General features: G+C 52.8%; 1 protein-coding gene across 2 annotated transcripts in view; it reads left to right on the top strand.

Moving 5' to 3' along the window:
- Nucleotides 1-16,882, top strand: part of MYO6 (myosin VI) — a 113,492-nt gene that overhangs the window by 42,251 nt on the left and 54,359 nt on the right. For both annotated transcript variants that reach the window (XM_078618337.1, XM_078618336.1), the window contains exons 3-7: nt 3,138-3,207; nt 3,794-3,867; nt 12,074-12,203; nt 14,131-14,236; nt 16,038-16,093. In XM_078618337.1, coding sequence (XP_078474463.1) covers nt 3,138-3,207; nt 3,794-3,867; nt 12,074-12,203; nt 14,131-14,236; nt 16,038-16,093 — 436 coding nt within the window. The remainder of the gene's footprint in view (nt 1-3,137; nt 3,208-3,793; nt 3,868-12,073; nt 12,204-14,130; nt 14,237-16,037; nt 16,094-16,882) is intronic.

Raw genomic sequence — 16,882 nt, 5'->3', positions numbered from 1 at the left:
GAGCCCAAAGTAACCTGGGGCTGACAGCTTCCCACACCTCACCGCCAGGTTCCCACGCCCCCTTCATTATTTTATTCAGACGAAGAGCCACTCCCTGTTGTTTGGCAGTCTCCTGCCCTGAGTAGAGGACTGTCCAACCCTTATGGTGGCAGGAGCCAGAGCCGGTCCACCGGACCTCCTGAATACCACAGAGATCCAGGCGGTACCGGTCCAGCTCCTGACAGAGGAGTGGCAGCCTCTCCTCCGCAGTGAGCTTTCGAACATTCCTCTTTGCCATCCGTAGTGGCTTGTTATTGTTTCTGGAGGAGCCCCGAGGGTAAGGATTCAGTCTCCTGGCTTCGCCAAATGGGGTTGGGGCCAGGAGACGGCATAGACGCCTGTTCCCCTGGGGCCTCCGGCACAAGTTTAATTAATTTTTAAAATCGTAGTTTGGTGGTAGTTAATTGAAGGGTTACCTGGCCCTCACACCTGTCCAGAGCCCCCATTTGGCCGCTGTGGTGGTTACAGCCGCCATGAAGGGAAAGGCCAATTTATATTAGCCCTTCCCCTAGGGCACTGCCCACCACAGCGTTGCCGTCCGGCACCACGAGGAGGTAGGGGGTTGTTTTTGCCGGACACAGTCTCAACACACACACACTCAACAACATCAACAGTCTTAGCACATTAAATTCTCAACACACACACACACTTGGCACACTCTGCACACACATACTTACAAACCCTTCGCAGACTGTTGGGACAAGTGCTTTTAGCGAGTAGCACCTAAGAAGGCCGGCATTGCACACAAGGGGGTGGGTGGCCAGCACCACGCCCGGCCGCCTTTGTCTCTCGAGTAGCAATGTTTACACACTGCACTAAGTACTCATTTGAGGCTGACTCGAACCAGGGGAGGCCTAGGACCGGTTCAGATAATCATCATTGGTGTTGGCCATGAGCAGGAATTGAACCCGGGTCACCGGGTTCGGAGCGCAGCACGCAAACTGTTACGCTACCGCTCACCCACACTCACTCAACACACACACTCGACACACGCACTCAATACACACATTCGACATGCGGGCTCAATAACCACACACTCACACTCAAGGGCACTGTGACTACTTCACCATCCAGCCAGTCGGGGTAAGGGACAGGTGGAATGCCAATCAATACGTGGGCTCAATGCACACACTCAATGCATTGACTCAACACACTCTCTCGAGTAGCAATGTTTACACACTGCACTAAGTACTCATTTGAGGCTGACTCGAACCAGGGGAGGCCTAGGACCGGTTCAGATAATCATCATTGGTGTTGGCCGTGAGCGGGAATTAAACGCGGGTCACCGGGTTCGTAGCGCAGCACGCGAACTGTTACACTACCGCTCACCCACACTCACTCAACACACACACTCGACACACGCGCTCAATACACACATTCGACATGCGGGCTCAATAACCACACACCCACACTCAAGGGCACTGTGACTGCCTCACCATCCAGCCAGTAGGGGTAAGGGACAGGTGGAATGGCAATCAATACGTGGGCTCAATGCACGCACTCAACGTATTGACTCAACAAAACTCGCTCAACACATTCAACATGAGCCATGCTTTGCGGTTTAACTGAGATTACTGGCACCGTGCTAACAGACAAAGGTCCCCGTGTAGCCTTAACAGACTGTTGGGACGAGTGCTGTTAGCGAGTAGCACCTGTGAAGGTCATCACGGCACACGTTGGGGGGTGGTTGGCCAGCGCCACGCCAGGCTGCCTTTGTGTCTCCCAAGTGGCGATGTTTACACACCGTACCGGGTACTCGCTTGAGGCGGAGTCGACGCAATGCCTAACGCACACTTTGGCGCAAACTCGTACACACTCACACACTCTATACTCTACGCAAAGTCCCACTCGCACGCACCACAATCTCTGACACCGAATCGCCCGTGAATTCATTCACACTCCCACACACACACCACACGAACTTACAAACAAGCTCAGCCTTCGCTTCCACCTACTACCCTGTACACCCCCGACGTGAACTGGGGTATTTCTGTTAAAGTATTCCCTCGTTATTCACGAACTCGCTATCCGCGATTTTGGCTGCCCGCGAATTGCGTCTGGAACTCTCTACACGACTATGGCATCGAGAGAGAGAGGGAAAAAAATAAAGTGATTAGAGATCAAGTGATGAGAGATCAAGTGATGAGAGATCAAGTGATGAGAGATAAAGTGACGAGAGATAAAGTGACGAGAGATAAAGTGACGAGAGATAAAGTGACGAGAGATAAAGTGACGAGAGATAAAGTGACGAGAGATAAAGTGACGAGAGATAAAGTGATGAGATAATGTGATGTGAGAAAATTAAGAGATATAGTAATGAGATAAAGTGATGAGAGATAAAGTGATGACAGATACAATTATGAGATGAAGTGATGAGATAAAGTGATGAGATAAAGAGATGATAGAGAGAGAGAGAACTTCTCGACGCTTTAGAAGCATCTGCAGACGTTGCGTGCGTACGATATGTGGAGGCCAACATCAATATCCGCAAAATGTTTCTATCCACGAGCATCTCCGGGAACGTACCCCTGGCGAATAACGACGGAATACTCGACGTGCGTATGTACGTTGAACTCGCTAATCGGAGGATGGGTGAGTGTGTGGGTGAGTGCCTATGCGAGTCTATGTATGTTGAACTTTGATCGCACCGTACGTCGCCAACCGTGCTGGATCGGAGGATGGGTGAGTGACTATGTGAGTTTATGTATCTGTGTTTGTTGAACTTCTTTCGCAACGTGCGTAGCCAAATGTGCGAATCCGAGGATATATGAGTGTATGGGTGAGTGACTATGTGAGTGGGTGAGTGACTATGTGAGTGGGTGAGTGACTGTGTGAGTGGGTGAGTGACTATGTGAGTGTGTGGGTGAGTGACTATGTGAGTAGGTGAGTGACTGTGTGCGTCTATGTATATTTAATTTCTTTCGCACTGTACGTAGCCAACCATGCGAATCGGAGGATGGGTGTGTGGGTGAGTGACTGAGTGGGTGAGTGACTGTGTGAGTCTACGTTGAACTTCTTTTGCACCGTACATAGCCAACTGTGCTGGATCAGAGGGTGCGATCGCTCCGCCGATCTTTCTCCCCTTCATTTCCTTGCAGATGTTCCAGGCCCCGTACAACCAGGTGTTCCCTGCCGAGGAGGACAACCAGAAGAACGTGGAGGACAACTGTGAGTGGCTTGTTTGCTCGCTTTCCCCTGCACGTATGTATGTACGTGCGAACTTTATATGTGTAGCGAATCGTGCTAACCCAGAGTCGCCGTGTGTGTGGGGGTAGCACTCACTCCAGCCTCTCGGCAAGAAGGGCGGCCCCAGTTCGATTCCTGACTCTCGGGCACCTCCTGTTTGGATGTTGTGGGTTCTTCCCCTGTTCTGTAGAGTGTGAGTGAAGAGTGTGTCTGCGCTTGTGTGAGAATGAGTGTGTGGTGAGTGAATGAGTGGGGAGTGGTAATGTTTGAAGGATAGCACGCTGCGCTATGAACCCGGTGACCCGAGTTCAATTCCCGCTCACGGCCACCAACACCAGTGATGATTATCTGAACCGGTCCCGGGCCTCCCCTGGTTCGACGCAGCCTCAAACGAAAACCTGATGTGGTGTATAGTAAACATCGCCACTGGGGAGACAAAGGCGGCCGGGCGTGGTGCTGGCCACCCACCCCCCCCCCCGCGCACCGTGGCCGGCCTTCACAGGTGCTCTGTTAGAGGCTTATACGTGGGGGGTGGATCTTTGTCTTTGTTGTCACGTGGCTTGTGCAGGCGCGCTTATGTACCTGAACGAGGCGACGCTGCTCAACAACATCCGCGTGCGCTACAGCAAGGACAAGATTTACGTGAGTTGTCCAACGCTCCGAGTTCGTCCTCCCCCTCATCCTCCTCGTTGCCATCCACCTCCTCCTCATCTCGCCACCGGTTGCAGAGCACGCAGGCCCAGAAGCCCCAAGTGGCAAGCGGGGCGGCAACAAAGGGCATTGAAATGTTTATAATCTTTATTATTGAGACTGCAGGGGTAGGAGGAATCCGGTGAGATTTTCCGAAGCTCCTTTTTCGCAGATGTCCGGTATGGGCGGGATGGGGTTCAGCGAGTGACGACAGAAAATAGTACAAGAAAAAGGTAAGCGAGTCGCTAAATGTAAATTAATTATCCATACAAAAGAGATATGTACGATTTGTCAAGCTTGGGCAAGGCAGCAAAAACAACAAGGAAATAGTCCCAGACTACACCAAGATAACACACAGCAGTAGTAAGATGGCACGTGAACATTGAACTATCGATACACGGGTAGTAGAAAAGGGTGTAACGCGTTTCATGAATTGGGCACGGTTATTATTATTTTTCTTACCGAGAGCTTGTGGGGGGGAAGGAAGAGACGACGATGGGCGGAGGGAATTTGGGAGTGGACCTGCGCGGAGGGAAGAATCGGAGAGAGAAGTGAGGTGCAGACCTGCAGTGTGGTGAGCGGGCGAGTGAGCGGTTGAGTGGGTGAGTAGGGGAGCGAGTCCGTGGGTGTTTGGATGAGTGGACGAGCCAGCTGTTGAGTGGGTGAGTAGGGGAGTCAGTCCGTGAGTGTTTAGATTAGTGGACGAGTGAGCAGTTGAGTGGGTGAGTAGGGGAGCGAGTCCTTGGGTGTTTGGATGAGCGGGCGAGCCAGCTGTTGAGTGGGTGAGTAGGGGAGTGAGTCCTTGGGTGTTTGGATGAGCAGACGAGCGAGCTGTTGAGTGGGTGAGTAGGGGAGTGAGTCCGTGAGTGTTTAGATTAGTGGACGAGTGAGCAGTTGAGTGGGTGAGTAGGGGAGTGAGTCCGTAAGTGTTTAGATTAGTGGACGAGTGAGCAGTTGAGTGGGTGAGTAGGGGAGTGAGTCCGTGGGTGTTTGGATGAGCGGGCGAGCCAGCTGTTGAGTGGGTGAGTAGGGGAGCGAGTCCGTGAGTGTTTAGATTAGTGGACGAGTGAGCGGTTGAGTGGGTGAGTAGGGGAGTTGAGTGCCAGGGGCAGCCCACAGCGAGGGGCAGCCCACAGCGAGGGCCTTCCAGTCAGGCAGCGGTAAACAAAACCCGCGGCCTCCTTCGGCTGAGCGTAGATTGGACCAAAGGTCATCGGCGCAGAGCAGCCAGGGTCGGATGCGGCTGGGTGCCTCTCATGAACGAAGACGGTTTGCTCACCACATCGCGTGGGCGCTTCAAGGTGCGCTTTGGCGGCCGTCTGGAACGCTCTTCCTTCCGATGTTAGGAACCCACTGGAGCTAAAAATCATCTCGATTGACAAACTCTTTTCTTCAAACCTTTATTAATTAGTTTGTCGTCCTTCCTCCCCCCCCCGTACCTCCAATTAGCACGATCGGCTAGGCACGGTGCGAGAGAAGTTCAACACACATACACACATACATGAACAAAGATTGTGTGCTTTCTGATGCGCTTCTGCGGCCGTCTGGAATGCTCTTCACCACAGCACCCACCCGAAATCATGGTTCCAGTCCTCACCACAACACCCACACGGACTCATGATACCAGCGCTCACCACAACACCCACACGGACTCATGATACCAGCGTCCACTACAACACCCACACATCCTCGTGAACGCAGTCCTCACCACAACACTACTGCGCACGGATTAAACTACCCTTAAACTATTATTCTACAAGAGCACACATTATTGATTAGCAATGTAGACGCGAGCTCTTCGAAAGGCTCGTCTGTTTGCACGCGATGACAGACGGTTTAATTGACGGCGGGAAATCTTTAAAACGGAACCCGTTTTTGGAAATAAATAAATAAATACGAAAAATCCATTATGAACTCCCTCCTGAACGGGGGCAGCTATTAAGGTCACAGTCTGGAGCTCCGAGCGGTGTGAACTCGGGCTCGTTATTTATTTATATATGCTAGATTACCCAGGAAAGCCTCTCCGAGTCTCAAGAGTGGCACTGCGGTGGCTGGGAGATGTTAACTACCTCGCCTTGTACGCAGGAGGTCGTGGGTTTGATCCCGACCCTGACGATGCCTATATTCTTAGGTTTTTTCGGTAAAGTCATGTAGGTAAAAACATTAAAATTAATAAAAGTAAAATTAATTAAATTAATAAATATATTTATTTATTTATTTTACTTTTATTAATTTTAATGTTTTTTTTACCTACGTGACTTTACCGAAAAAACCTAAGAATATGAATCCTTGCAGTCACGAAAGCTTCAAATCTAGAACTGACGATGCCTGCTTTATATTTGGGGTATTCGTGTGTCACTCTCTCCCCGTGGTCGTGTGGATTTTTTCCCGTGTCCTTGGGTCTTTCCCTCAGCATTTAGAATCAACAACAACAACACGTTTAGAGTATTTGGCAACTATACATTTTGACGTGATAAGCCACCTTCTTTGGGGTCTATCATGTGCGATTGGCAGGTCGCTTCTGAAAATAAGCTATGTAGCTCAGTGGGCCTTACATTTGAAAAGAAACAAAAATAGTTTATAGTTTTTAAATTTCAGGAGGATCCTGACAAGTTTTTTTGTCGTAATAGACGGGGGGATGATGCTGCTGCTGATGCTGCGTGATCCCGATTAAGTAACTTGCTGGGAATTCTTTCAGCATTGCGATGTTTGGGGCCACGTTAGTGGTTACATTGTGTGTGTGTGCTTTAGTCTCTGGGAGGAAACTGGAGAAGCCGGTGGAAACAAGTGCAGGACAGGCGGAGAGAGAGAGAGAGAGAGAAACAGAACATGCAAACTCAGAAAGGCGCCTGAGTCTGGGAGTCGAACCCGGGGTTGATGCTCGTGAGGTGCGAGCGTTGCCACCTGTGCCACTTAATCTGGATCACGCAGCATCAGCAACAGCAGCGACAAACATCGACTTCGGAAAACTTGGCTGGAACGTAAACCTGAAAAGATAGTCTTGAGACACGGTGAGGCTTTCCTGGGTAAACGAGCGCGATGATCTATGATAACAATAATCACGATGATGATGATAGGTGAACAAGGTTCACTCGCCCGGCGGTTAGCGCTGATGGCTGGAGAGATGCTGCCCTGGTGACGACGACGGCGATGATGACGACGGCGATGATGATGACGACGGCGGTGGCAGCGGCGTCACTTCCATCATTACGTAACGTTCTTACCCAGCTCCCCTGACGGACATCTGTGGGAAACAAAGAGCTTTGCAGCTCATCGGATTTCCTCCAGCATAAATAAATTGTTCCGATTCTAATGTCATTCTGAAACGCGGCTTCCTCATCGAGCCTCGGGATCGTCTCAGCCGGAGGAGCCACGCGCGCGCGCAGCTGGCGACAATTTAAACGCCGCCGTCACTGACCTTGTGCGCGAGAGGGGCGGTGGCCAGGGGGGGGGGGGTATGCAGCGGCTACGTGCCACCCCCCCCACAAACGGTCATCATTGATCGAAGTAAGTTGTCCTGATGGACACCCGGTGATTCCGGAAGTCGGGAAGTGGTGGTCTCGCCCGGGTCGGGTTCGATGGTGGCGGCGTCGCCGCTGCCACGTTCGTTGACTTGACCCCGATGGTGCTGGTGGGGTGGGGTGGGGGGTGACCCCCCCCCATGTAGCCCGCATGTCCAGCCATCGCATACCCAAACGGCTTCTGTTCGGCCGGATAGGGGGGGTTAAACGGGCGCGGCACGAGCTGATGTGGTGCTGGAGGATGTGGAGCTGAGTGGACTTGCCGATGACCGGTACCAGCGGTGTCAAGATCGTCCTCTGTTTAGGAGGCTTGTGAAGGACGCTGCTGGGCAGTTGGAGGCAGTCGCCCTCCATCTCCTTACTCCCACCGACTGTGTATGACCAGGGTGGTGCCGTGTGAGAGTGTGTAGTGTGGCGTGTGTGAGAGTGTGTAGTGTGGCGTGTGTGTGATTGTGTGGGGGTGTGAGAGTGTGTCAAGGAAGTGCGTGCAGTGTATGGGTGTGTGGAGTGTTTCTAGTGTATAGATTGTGAGCATTATGATTGTCTGGTGTGAGAGTGTGTAATGTTTACGGCCAACCAACACCAACGACGATTTTTTTAATCGGCCCTGGGCCTCCCCTAGATTGACTCAGCCTCAAATGAGTACCTGATGTGGTGTGCAAACATCGCCTCTGGGAAGACAAAGGCGGCCGGGCGTGGTGCTGGTTACCCACCCCCTCGTGTGCCGTGCTGACCTTATTAGGTGCACCGACATTATGTTAAGGCTATAGGGCAGGGATCTTTGTAGTGTGTGGAGTGTTTGTAGTGTGTGTGTGTAATGTGATAGTGTGTGTGTGTAATGTGATAGTGTGTGTGTGTTGTTCTTAGTGTGTATGTGTGTGAAGTGTGGGTGTGTGAAATGTGGTAATTCCTGCTGGACAACCTGTCACCACTGTTGACTCGTCATCATCATCAGCAGCAGCAGCAGCCTTGATCAGTCTACTGCTGGATGAAGACCTCCCCAAGCAGTGCCCTGTCCTCTTAACCGTCCGATGTAAAACGCTTGTGAATTCCAGGTTGGGGGGGGGGGGGTCGCGATTAATTAAAATAATTATATTTTACAAACCACCGGAGTCGTACCTTTTAGTCTCGCTTGCGCAGCATTGTCCACTCCATCAGCCTAAATGTAACAATCGCATGTCATTTGCAAATTGTTAAAAGAGCGGGTAACCAAGCGACGGCTCGAAGCTTCGTTTGCCCCGCGCGCCCAAGTCGGGCCACGTACCTAGCGCTCGCCCCAGCGGTCGGGGCTCGAACCCAGGTCGCCAAGGTGGGCTGGCTCAGTTCCCAGGACATTGATATCGGCCTCATTGTCAGAGAGTGGGGGAGGCTGGGAGAGAGAGAGGGGAGGGGGTGAGGGGGGGGAACTCAGACATCTGATCGCCCGGCTTTTGACGTTGATGCTTTGTAGCCTTTGGTCCATCTCATTGCATGGCCGACCGTGCGTGTGCGCCAATTGAAGCCCACGGGTCGGGTTGCGTTCGTTTTTTTGTTGTTTGTTCAGGTGGCTACTGGTGGGGTGGGGTGGGGTGGGGGGGGGGTGTTCCTTTTCGTTTAAATTCATAATGAGCAGCCGCTCGTTTGTAATATTTAGAGCGAAGAGAATCTCTCTCTCCGCAGAAGTAGACGGGCGCCCGGTAACGTGCGGCGAAGGTTCGCGGGCGTCACGAGGCTCGCGGCCGGTTCGCTTCCCCCCCCCCGAGCGATTTCGATTGGTCCGTCCACGGTTGGGCTCGCGGCCGCCACCCCCCCCCCCGCCTACACTGGAAATCGGTTCCTGTGTCCCGTCTCGCGTGCGCTTGGCTTCACTCGTCCTTCTCGTCTCGCTCTCGAGGTCCGACGCGGTCGGGGTCGCCGCGCGGTCCGGGTCACTTGGTCGTAGCCTCACGTTCCTACAACGTTTCCACCGAGTTCGTCGGTGGTGAGATGTTAACTACCTTGTCTGGTATACGGGAAGTCCCAACCCCTATATGGTGGCTATTAGATGTTAACTGCCTCGCCTGGTATACGGGAGGTCCCAACCTCTACACGGTGGCGAGATGTTAACTGCCTCGCCTGGTATACGGGAAGTCCCAACCCCTATATGGTGGCTATGAGATGTTAACTGCCTCGCCTGGTATACAGGAGGTCCCAACCTCTACACGGTGGTGAGATGTTAACTGCCTTGCCCGGTATACAGGAGGTCCCAACCTCTATACGGTGGTGAGATGTTAACTGTCTCGCCTTGTATACAGGAGGTCGTGGGTTCGATCCTGACCCTGACGCCTGCTATAAACAGTATTTGGAGTTTGCTTGGCTCTCTCTTCCTGGGGTCGCGTGGATTTTTCTCCACATTTAGAATTGATGTGCATTTAGATTATTTGGCTCTCAGCCTTCTCTAGGCCTTTTGGAACGCGTTGTAGACGAGCCGGCTGAGAGCACAGTTTGTGATGACGGAAATCGGAATCAGAATCTTGATCCATCCTGGAGGAATCCGATGAGCTATGAAGCTATTTGTCACAAATGTGTCCAGTAGGGGCAGGTCAGAAAGTTATAGCAACTAACAATACAAAAACACGAAAGAAGTTCAAAGTATAGGAAAGGTAAGCAAGTCACTAAAAACCAATAAATGCAACAACTAAAACTACACTTTTTTACCAGGTAAGGGCCCGTTGAGCTGTTAGTTCTGTTTTAGAAGCACCCTGGCCACACATGATAGGTCAACGAAGTAGTTGATCATCATGTCGAAATGTATAACAGACAAATACTCTAAACGCGTGATGTTGATTATAAATGTAGAGAGAAAAACTGGAGGATCCCCTGAGAAAAAAATCCAAGTGATCACGGGTATAGAGGGAGACGCTCGCAAACTCCAAATATACAGCAGGCGTCATGGTCGGGATCGAACCCACGACCTCCTGTATACCAGGAGAGGTAGTTAACATCTCCTAGCCACCGTGATGATGATGAGATAGAGAGAGACACTCAAACTGCAAATATACAGCAGGCGTCATGGTCGGGATCGAACCCACAACCTCATCTATACCAGGAGAGGTAGTTAACATCTCCTAGCCACCGTAATGATGATGAGATAGAGAGAGACACTCAAACTGCAAATATACAGCAGGCGTCATGGTCGGGATCGAACCCACGACCTCCTGTATACCAGGAGAGGTAGTTAACATCTCCTAGCCACCGTGATGATGATGAGAGAGACACTCAAACTCCAAATATACAGCAGGCGTCATGGTCGGGATCGAACCCACGACCTCCTGTATACCAGGCGAGGCAGTTAACATCTCCTAGCCACCGTGATGATGATGAGAGAGAGAGAGACACTCAAACTCCAAATATACAGCAGGCGTCATGGTCGGGATCGAACCCACGACCTCCTGTATACCAGGCGAGGGAGCTAACATCTCGCCACCGTGGCGCCCCTTACATAATTATGAGAGTCGAGCTGGGACATCGGAGACTCGGACTCTTTTCGTCTCAGCTGGTGAGGCCCATTGAGCTGAGCACCTCTGGTCACACGGACGGGCCAGACGCGAGTCGATTGTTCAACCGAACGTCGTTTGTGTGTGGCCGATCACGCGGGCTCATTTGAAAATGGGCAGCGGCCCAACATCCTGCCTCGCCTGAAGGTGGGAAACCCCCACGCTAGCCACGCCCGGCGTGATGCTGATGATGTCACCAAGCCGACCCCCGTCACTTCCCGTGTAGCGGCGCATCGTGCGAGACTTTTACCTTTCCCTTCCCCCGGCTGTTTTCTGATGAGCCGAGTAAGCGAATCGATAATCGGTTGAGTCATCGACCCTTGGGGAATGCTGCCTTGGTGCAAGAATTGGTTTCGCGCACAATGGAGGGCTGCGCTGGTTTGATCTCCCTGCACGGCAGTCGGGAAGGACAGCATTAACTGGTTCGCTGCGATCGGCGGGTTGCGCGTCGGGTGAAGTGTGGGTAAACTCATCTTCTTGGTTCTTTCGGTAACGTCACGTAGAAGGGAAGTAATAAAATAATAAAAATAAAACATGATAAAATAATTATCACGACGTTTCGGCCACAACGCAAGCAGCCGTCCTCAGGTGAAGACCAGGTCTGTCGGGGAGACAGCGTCTGAATGAAACACCACCACGCTTGGAGCGTATATTTAAGCTGGGTTGGAAGGGGGGAAGGGTGCCTTGACAAAAGAATTTGCATATCAAGAGGAATTTAGCATATTTATGGGAAATGCAGGTATGGGATTAGTACTACTTGTGAAATGCGTAGGAGGTGGGCGGGGGGTTTCAAAGTCATATTTTGCCCGTGCATGGGTAAACTCCCCCCTCTTCCAAGACGCCTGGCCCAGTATTGACCAGTCAGCCCCGAGTACATTCCAGAGTGACTATCGAGAGGCTAAGTGGAGCGCCCTTCCAGCAGCAGGGGCGCGAGCGAGCACTTGCAGGGGCTGCGCCTTTTGACATTTAATCTACTACCTCAGTAACCACGCAGGCCGGGGTGAGGACCAGGCCCGGGCCAGTGTGCGCGTGCCGTGCCGGCCTTCGTTGGTGCTGCTCCCTGTAACAGCGCTCGCCCCAACGGTCTGCTGAGGCTACACGTGGGGATGATGTCCGTTTCAGACGTACGTAGCGAACATCCTGATCGCGGTGAACCCCTACTACGACCTCCCCGCGCTCTACTCGTCGCAGACCGTCAAGCAGTACAACGGCAAGTCGCTGGGCATGCTGCCGCCGCACGTCTACGCGATAGGTACGGGCACGCGCACGCACGCACGCACTCACTCACGCATGCACTCATGCGCACTCACGGGCACGCACTCGCACGCAGTCACACTTGTACACACGCACGCACTCACTCACGCACTCACTGGCACGCACTCACTGGCACGCACTCACTGGCACGCACTCACGCACGCACTCACTCACTGGCACGCACTCACTGGCACGCACTCACTGGCACGCACTCACGCACGCACTCACTCACCAGCACGCACTCACACACTCACTCACACTCACATGCATTGGCATGCACTCAAACACGCACTCACTGGCACACACACACTCACACGCCCTCACTGGCACGCACTCACACACTCACGCACGCCCTCACGGGCACGCACTCGCATGCACTCACACTTGGACACACTCACACGCACTTACACACGCACACGTACACTCTCACGCACTCACGCACTGGCACTCACACTCGAACACACGCGTTCACGCACTGGCACGCACTCACGCACGCACTCATGCATTCACTCGCACGTACGCATGCACTAACGGGCATGCACTCACGCACGCACTCACACTTGTACGTACGTACACTTGTACGCACGCACTCATGAGTACACACTCACACTTGTACACACTCACACGCATTTACGCACTGGCACGTACGCACTCATGCACACACTCATGGGCACGTACACACGCACTCACACTCGTACGCACTCACGGGCACACACTCACACATGCACTCAAGCACTGGCCTGCACTCATGTACTCACACACCTCCGATTAGCACGTTTGGCTACGTGCAGTGCGAAAGAAGTTTAGCATACGTACATACATACACACACGGGCATGCATTCATGCTCGAATGGACAGAGAAAAAGACCCCTTGCATAGCCATTAAAAGACTGTAGGGGCACGTGCTATTTGCAAACAGCACCTTTTGAAGGCCGGAACGGCACACGAGGGGGTGGGTGGCCAGCATCACGCCCTGCCACCTTTTTCTCCCCAGTGGCGATGTTTACGCACCACACCAGTTCCTAATTTCAGGCTGAGTCGACCTAGAGAAGGCGCAGGACCGGGTCAGATAATCGTCACCGGTGTGTTGGCGGCCGTGAGCGGGAATCGAGCTCGGATCGCCGGGTTCGTTAGCCCAGCGTAGCGCTAACCGCTGCACTACCGCACACACGCACACACACAGGTGAACGCCAGTCTGTCCCACATTGCGGGTTAACCATCGTACCCTGACATTGTAATGAAACCCCGAGTCACATGGGCACTTAGCAGTCGTTGTCTCTGTGTGTCTGTACCTCAAAAGGGTCCTTAACTACACAGCTCGGCACTATAAACATGGCGCTGACTAGCAGCCGATGACTTGTAGTTGGGCCCCTGTGGCAATTCTTCTTCTTGTCACGGACAAAGATAAAGATTCCCTGTGTAGCTTTTAGAGACTTGGCGAAAAAAGTGGTGTTAGCGAGCAGAGGCCGGCACGGACCGCGGGCGGGTGATGTGGTCGGCACCACCACGCCCGTCCACCTTTATTCTCCACGTTGCTGGTGTTTTTCAACACCACGCTAGGTAATAATAGGGTTTTTCCCCTTTTTTCTGCCAACAAAACTGAAACCTTTTTACAAGGAATCATGTCTGCATTAACCACAATACTTGTGGTCAAAATGCAAAAAAAAACACACTGATAATATATGCATTGTCCTTGAAACTGATTGGTCCCCACACCAGAGAAGGCTTTCTTTTGAAAAGGCGTCCCTTGGTCTAGCACCAATTGAGACGAGGCTCAAAAAGAAAGCTGAACCGGTGTCCGCCAGGTTCGTAGTGCGGAGCGCTAACCGCCGCACCACCGCTGCCCACACGTGGTCCGGAGCAGATGCACTCACGGCACATCCCTCCTACTCCCGCACCCCCCCTCCCCGCCCGTGCCAGCACAGCTGACAAGGCGTTCCGGGACATGAAGGTTCACCATGAGAGCCAGTCCATCATCGTCTCCGGGGAGTCCGGGGCCGGTAAAACCGAGAACACCAAGTTCGTGCTGAGGTGAGGAGCACGGCACCGCCGGGGGACCTGACCGGTGGGACCGTGTGGTGGCTGCGGAGATCTGTGACTGTGGTGGTGTTGTTGTGTTGTGGCTGTTTACTGGGGTGTGGTGGTGGTGATGTTGTGTTGTGGCTGTTACTGTGGTGTGGTGGCTGTGGAGCTGTGCGGTGGTGTTGTGGCTGTTTACTGTCGTGTGGTGGTGGTGATTTGTGTTGTGGCTGTGGAGCTGTGCGATGGTGGTGGTGATGTTGTGTTGTGGCTGTGGAGCTGTGTGGTGGTGTTGTTGTGTTGTGGCTGTTACTGTGGTGTGGTGGTGGTGATGTTGTGTTGTGGCTGTTACTGTGGTGTGGTGGTGGTGATGTTGTGTTGTGGCTGTTTACTGGGGTGTGGTGGTGGTGGTGGTGGTGGTGTTGTGTTGTGGCTGTGGAGCTGTGCGATGGTGGTGGTGCTGTTGTGTTGTGGCTGTCACTGTGGTGTGGTGGTGGTGGTGTTGTGTTGTGGCTGTTACTGTGGTGTGGTGGTGGTGATGTTGTGTTGTGGCTGCGGAGATCTGTGACTGTGGTGGTGCTGTTGTGTTGTGGCTGTTTACTGGGGTGTGGTGGTGGTGATGTTGTGTTGTGGCTGTGGAGCTGTGCGATGGTGGTGTTGTTGTGTTGTGGCTGTGGAGCTGTGTGGTGGTGGTGTTGCTGTGGTTGTGGAGCTGTGCGATGGTGGTGGTGATGTTGTGTTGTGGCTGTTTACTGTCGTGTGGTGGGTTGTGTTGTGGCTGTCACTGTGGTGTGGTGGTGTTGTTGTGTTGTGGCTGTGGAGCTGTGCGGTGGTGGTGGTGCTGTTGTGTTGTGGCTGTGGAGCTGTGCGGTGGTGGTGGTTGTGTTGTGGCTGTGGAGCTGTGCGGTGGTGCTGTTGTGTTGCGTTGTGGCTGCTGTGCTCCCCGTATCTGTGAGCTCTCTTGCTGGGGAGCGGTGGTGTAGCGGCGGTTAGCGCGCACCGCGCCATGAACCCGCCGATGCGAGTGAAAGTCCTGCTAACGGCCAACATGATGTTTGTTAAGTGTTTTGTCAAATTTGTAAAGAATGAGAAACCCCATCATGACAGAACAAGTGTGTGTGTGCGCCATTGTGGGCTCTGTGGATATTGTGTGTGCCCTCTGTGTGCTGCGTGTATGCTTTATCGCGTGCTCTGCGTGTAATCTGTGTGTTGCTTGGACACTGTCCTGTATGCTGTGCGTCATGCGCATCCTCTGTGCTGTGTTGAGTACGCTGTGTTGCTGCTGCCTTGTGTGTGTACGCTGTGTATTGTGTGTATGTTGTGTGTGTACGTTGTCATCTGCATGCTGTGTTGTGTATGTGTAAGCTATATGCTGTCGTGTATGCTGTTTGATGTCTTGTGTGTGTACGCTCTGTGTTGTGCTTGTAAGCTGTGTGTGTATGCTGTGTGTGTATATACTGTGTGCTATCTTGTGTTTGTACTGTGTGTGCGTGTGTGTGTACTGTGTTGTGTGTGTGTGTGTACGGTGTGTGCCGTGTGAGTGTGTACGTGTGCGTGTGTGCCGTGTGCGTGTATGTACTGTGTTGTGTACTGTGTATGCCGTGTGAGTGTGTGTACTGTCTTGTGCGTGTACTGTTGTGTGTGTACTGTATGTGCCGTGTGCACCATGTGTGCTGTGTGTGTACTGTCTTGTATGTGTACTGTATGTGCCGTGTGCGTGTGCCGTGTGTGCTGTGTGTGTACTGTATTGTCTGTGTACTGTGTGTGCCGTGTGAGTGTGTGCCATGCTTTACGCGTGTGTTCTGTGGCGCAGGTACCTGACAGAGTCGTATGGAACTGGGCAGGACATTGACGAGAGGATCGTGGAAGGTGATTGCCTCCCTCGTCACGCAATGCGGCATTGCAATGCAGACACCGGCACGCGCGTGTGTGTGTGTGTGTGCGGGAATCGAACCCTGAACAGACTGTTGTGGCAAGTGCTGTTAGCGACCGCCTATGAAGGCCGGCACACGAGGGGGTGGGTGGCCAGCACCACGCCCAGCTGCCTTTGTCTCCCTCGTGGCGATGTTCACACATCGCACCGGGTACTCATTTGAGGCCGAGTCGACCTAAGGGAGGCTCAAGACCGGTTCAGATAATCGTCACTGGTGTTGGCCGTGAGCAGGAATCGAACCCGGGTCGCCAGGTTCGTAGCGCAGCGCAGTAACCGCTACACCACCGCTCCCCACACATCTTGCCACCCGCACACACCTTCACACAGGCGCGCACGCTGGCGCTTGCCTCGCTCAAAATTTATTGTTAAAATGAACCAAGTGGTTTTCCTGTACCGGACCGGCTGATTAATAACCTTGCAGATTTTTTTTTTGCTGAGTTGTTTTTTTTTGGCCGCCGCCACCGCCGCCACATCAGAATCAATTGTGCTCTAATCACCGGGAGCTTTATGTTGGGGAAAATGTAATGGGACTCCATAAATATCTCGAATCGTATCCTCCACCACGGTTGGGCCAAGGTCAGGCTGACTGCACCGACAGCACCACCTCCCCCACACGGTGCTACACGCGGCCATGGTGCTCATGCAACACTAAAACTATAAACTATTTTTTATTTTTTATCAGGCGTAAGGCCCAACTGAGCTATGTAGCTCTTTTCCAGAGGTGT

This window comes from Lampetra planeri, chromosome 57, assembly GCF_965212315.1.
Source record: "Lampetra planeri chromosome 57, kcLamPlan1.2.h2, whole genome shotgun sequence".
Classification (NCBI taxonomy): domain Eukaryota; kingdom Metazoa; phylum Chordata; class Hyperoartia; order Petromyzontiformes; family Petromyzontidae; genus Lampetra; species Lampetra planeri.
Note: the sequence above shows the minus strand (reverse complement) of the source record. Positions and strands in the feature narration are given on the sequence as shown.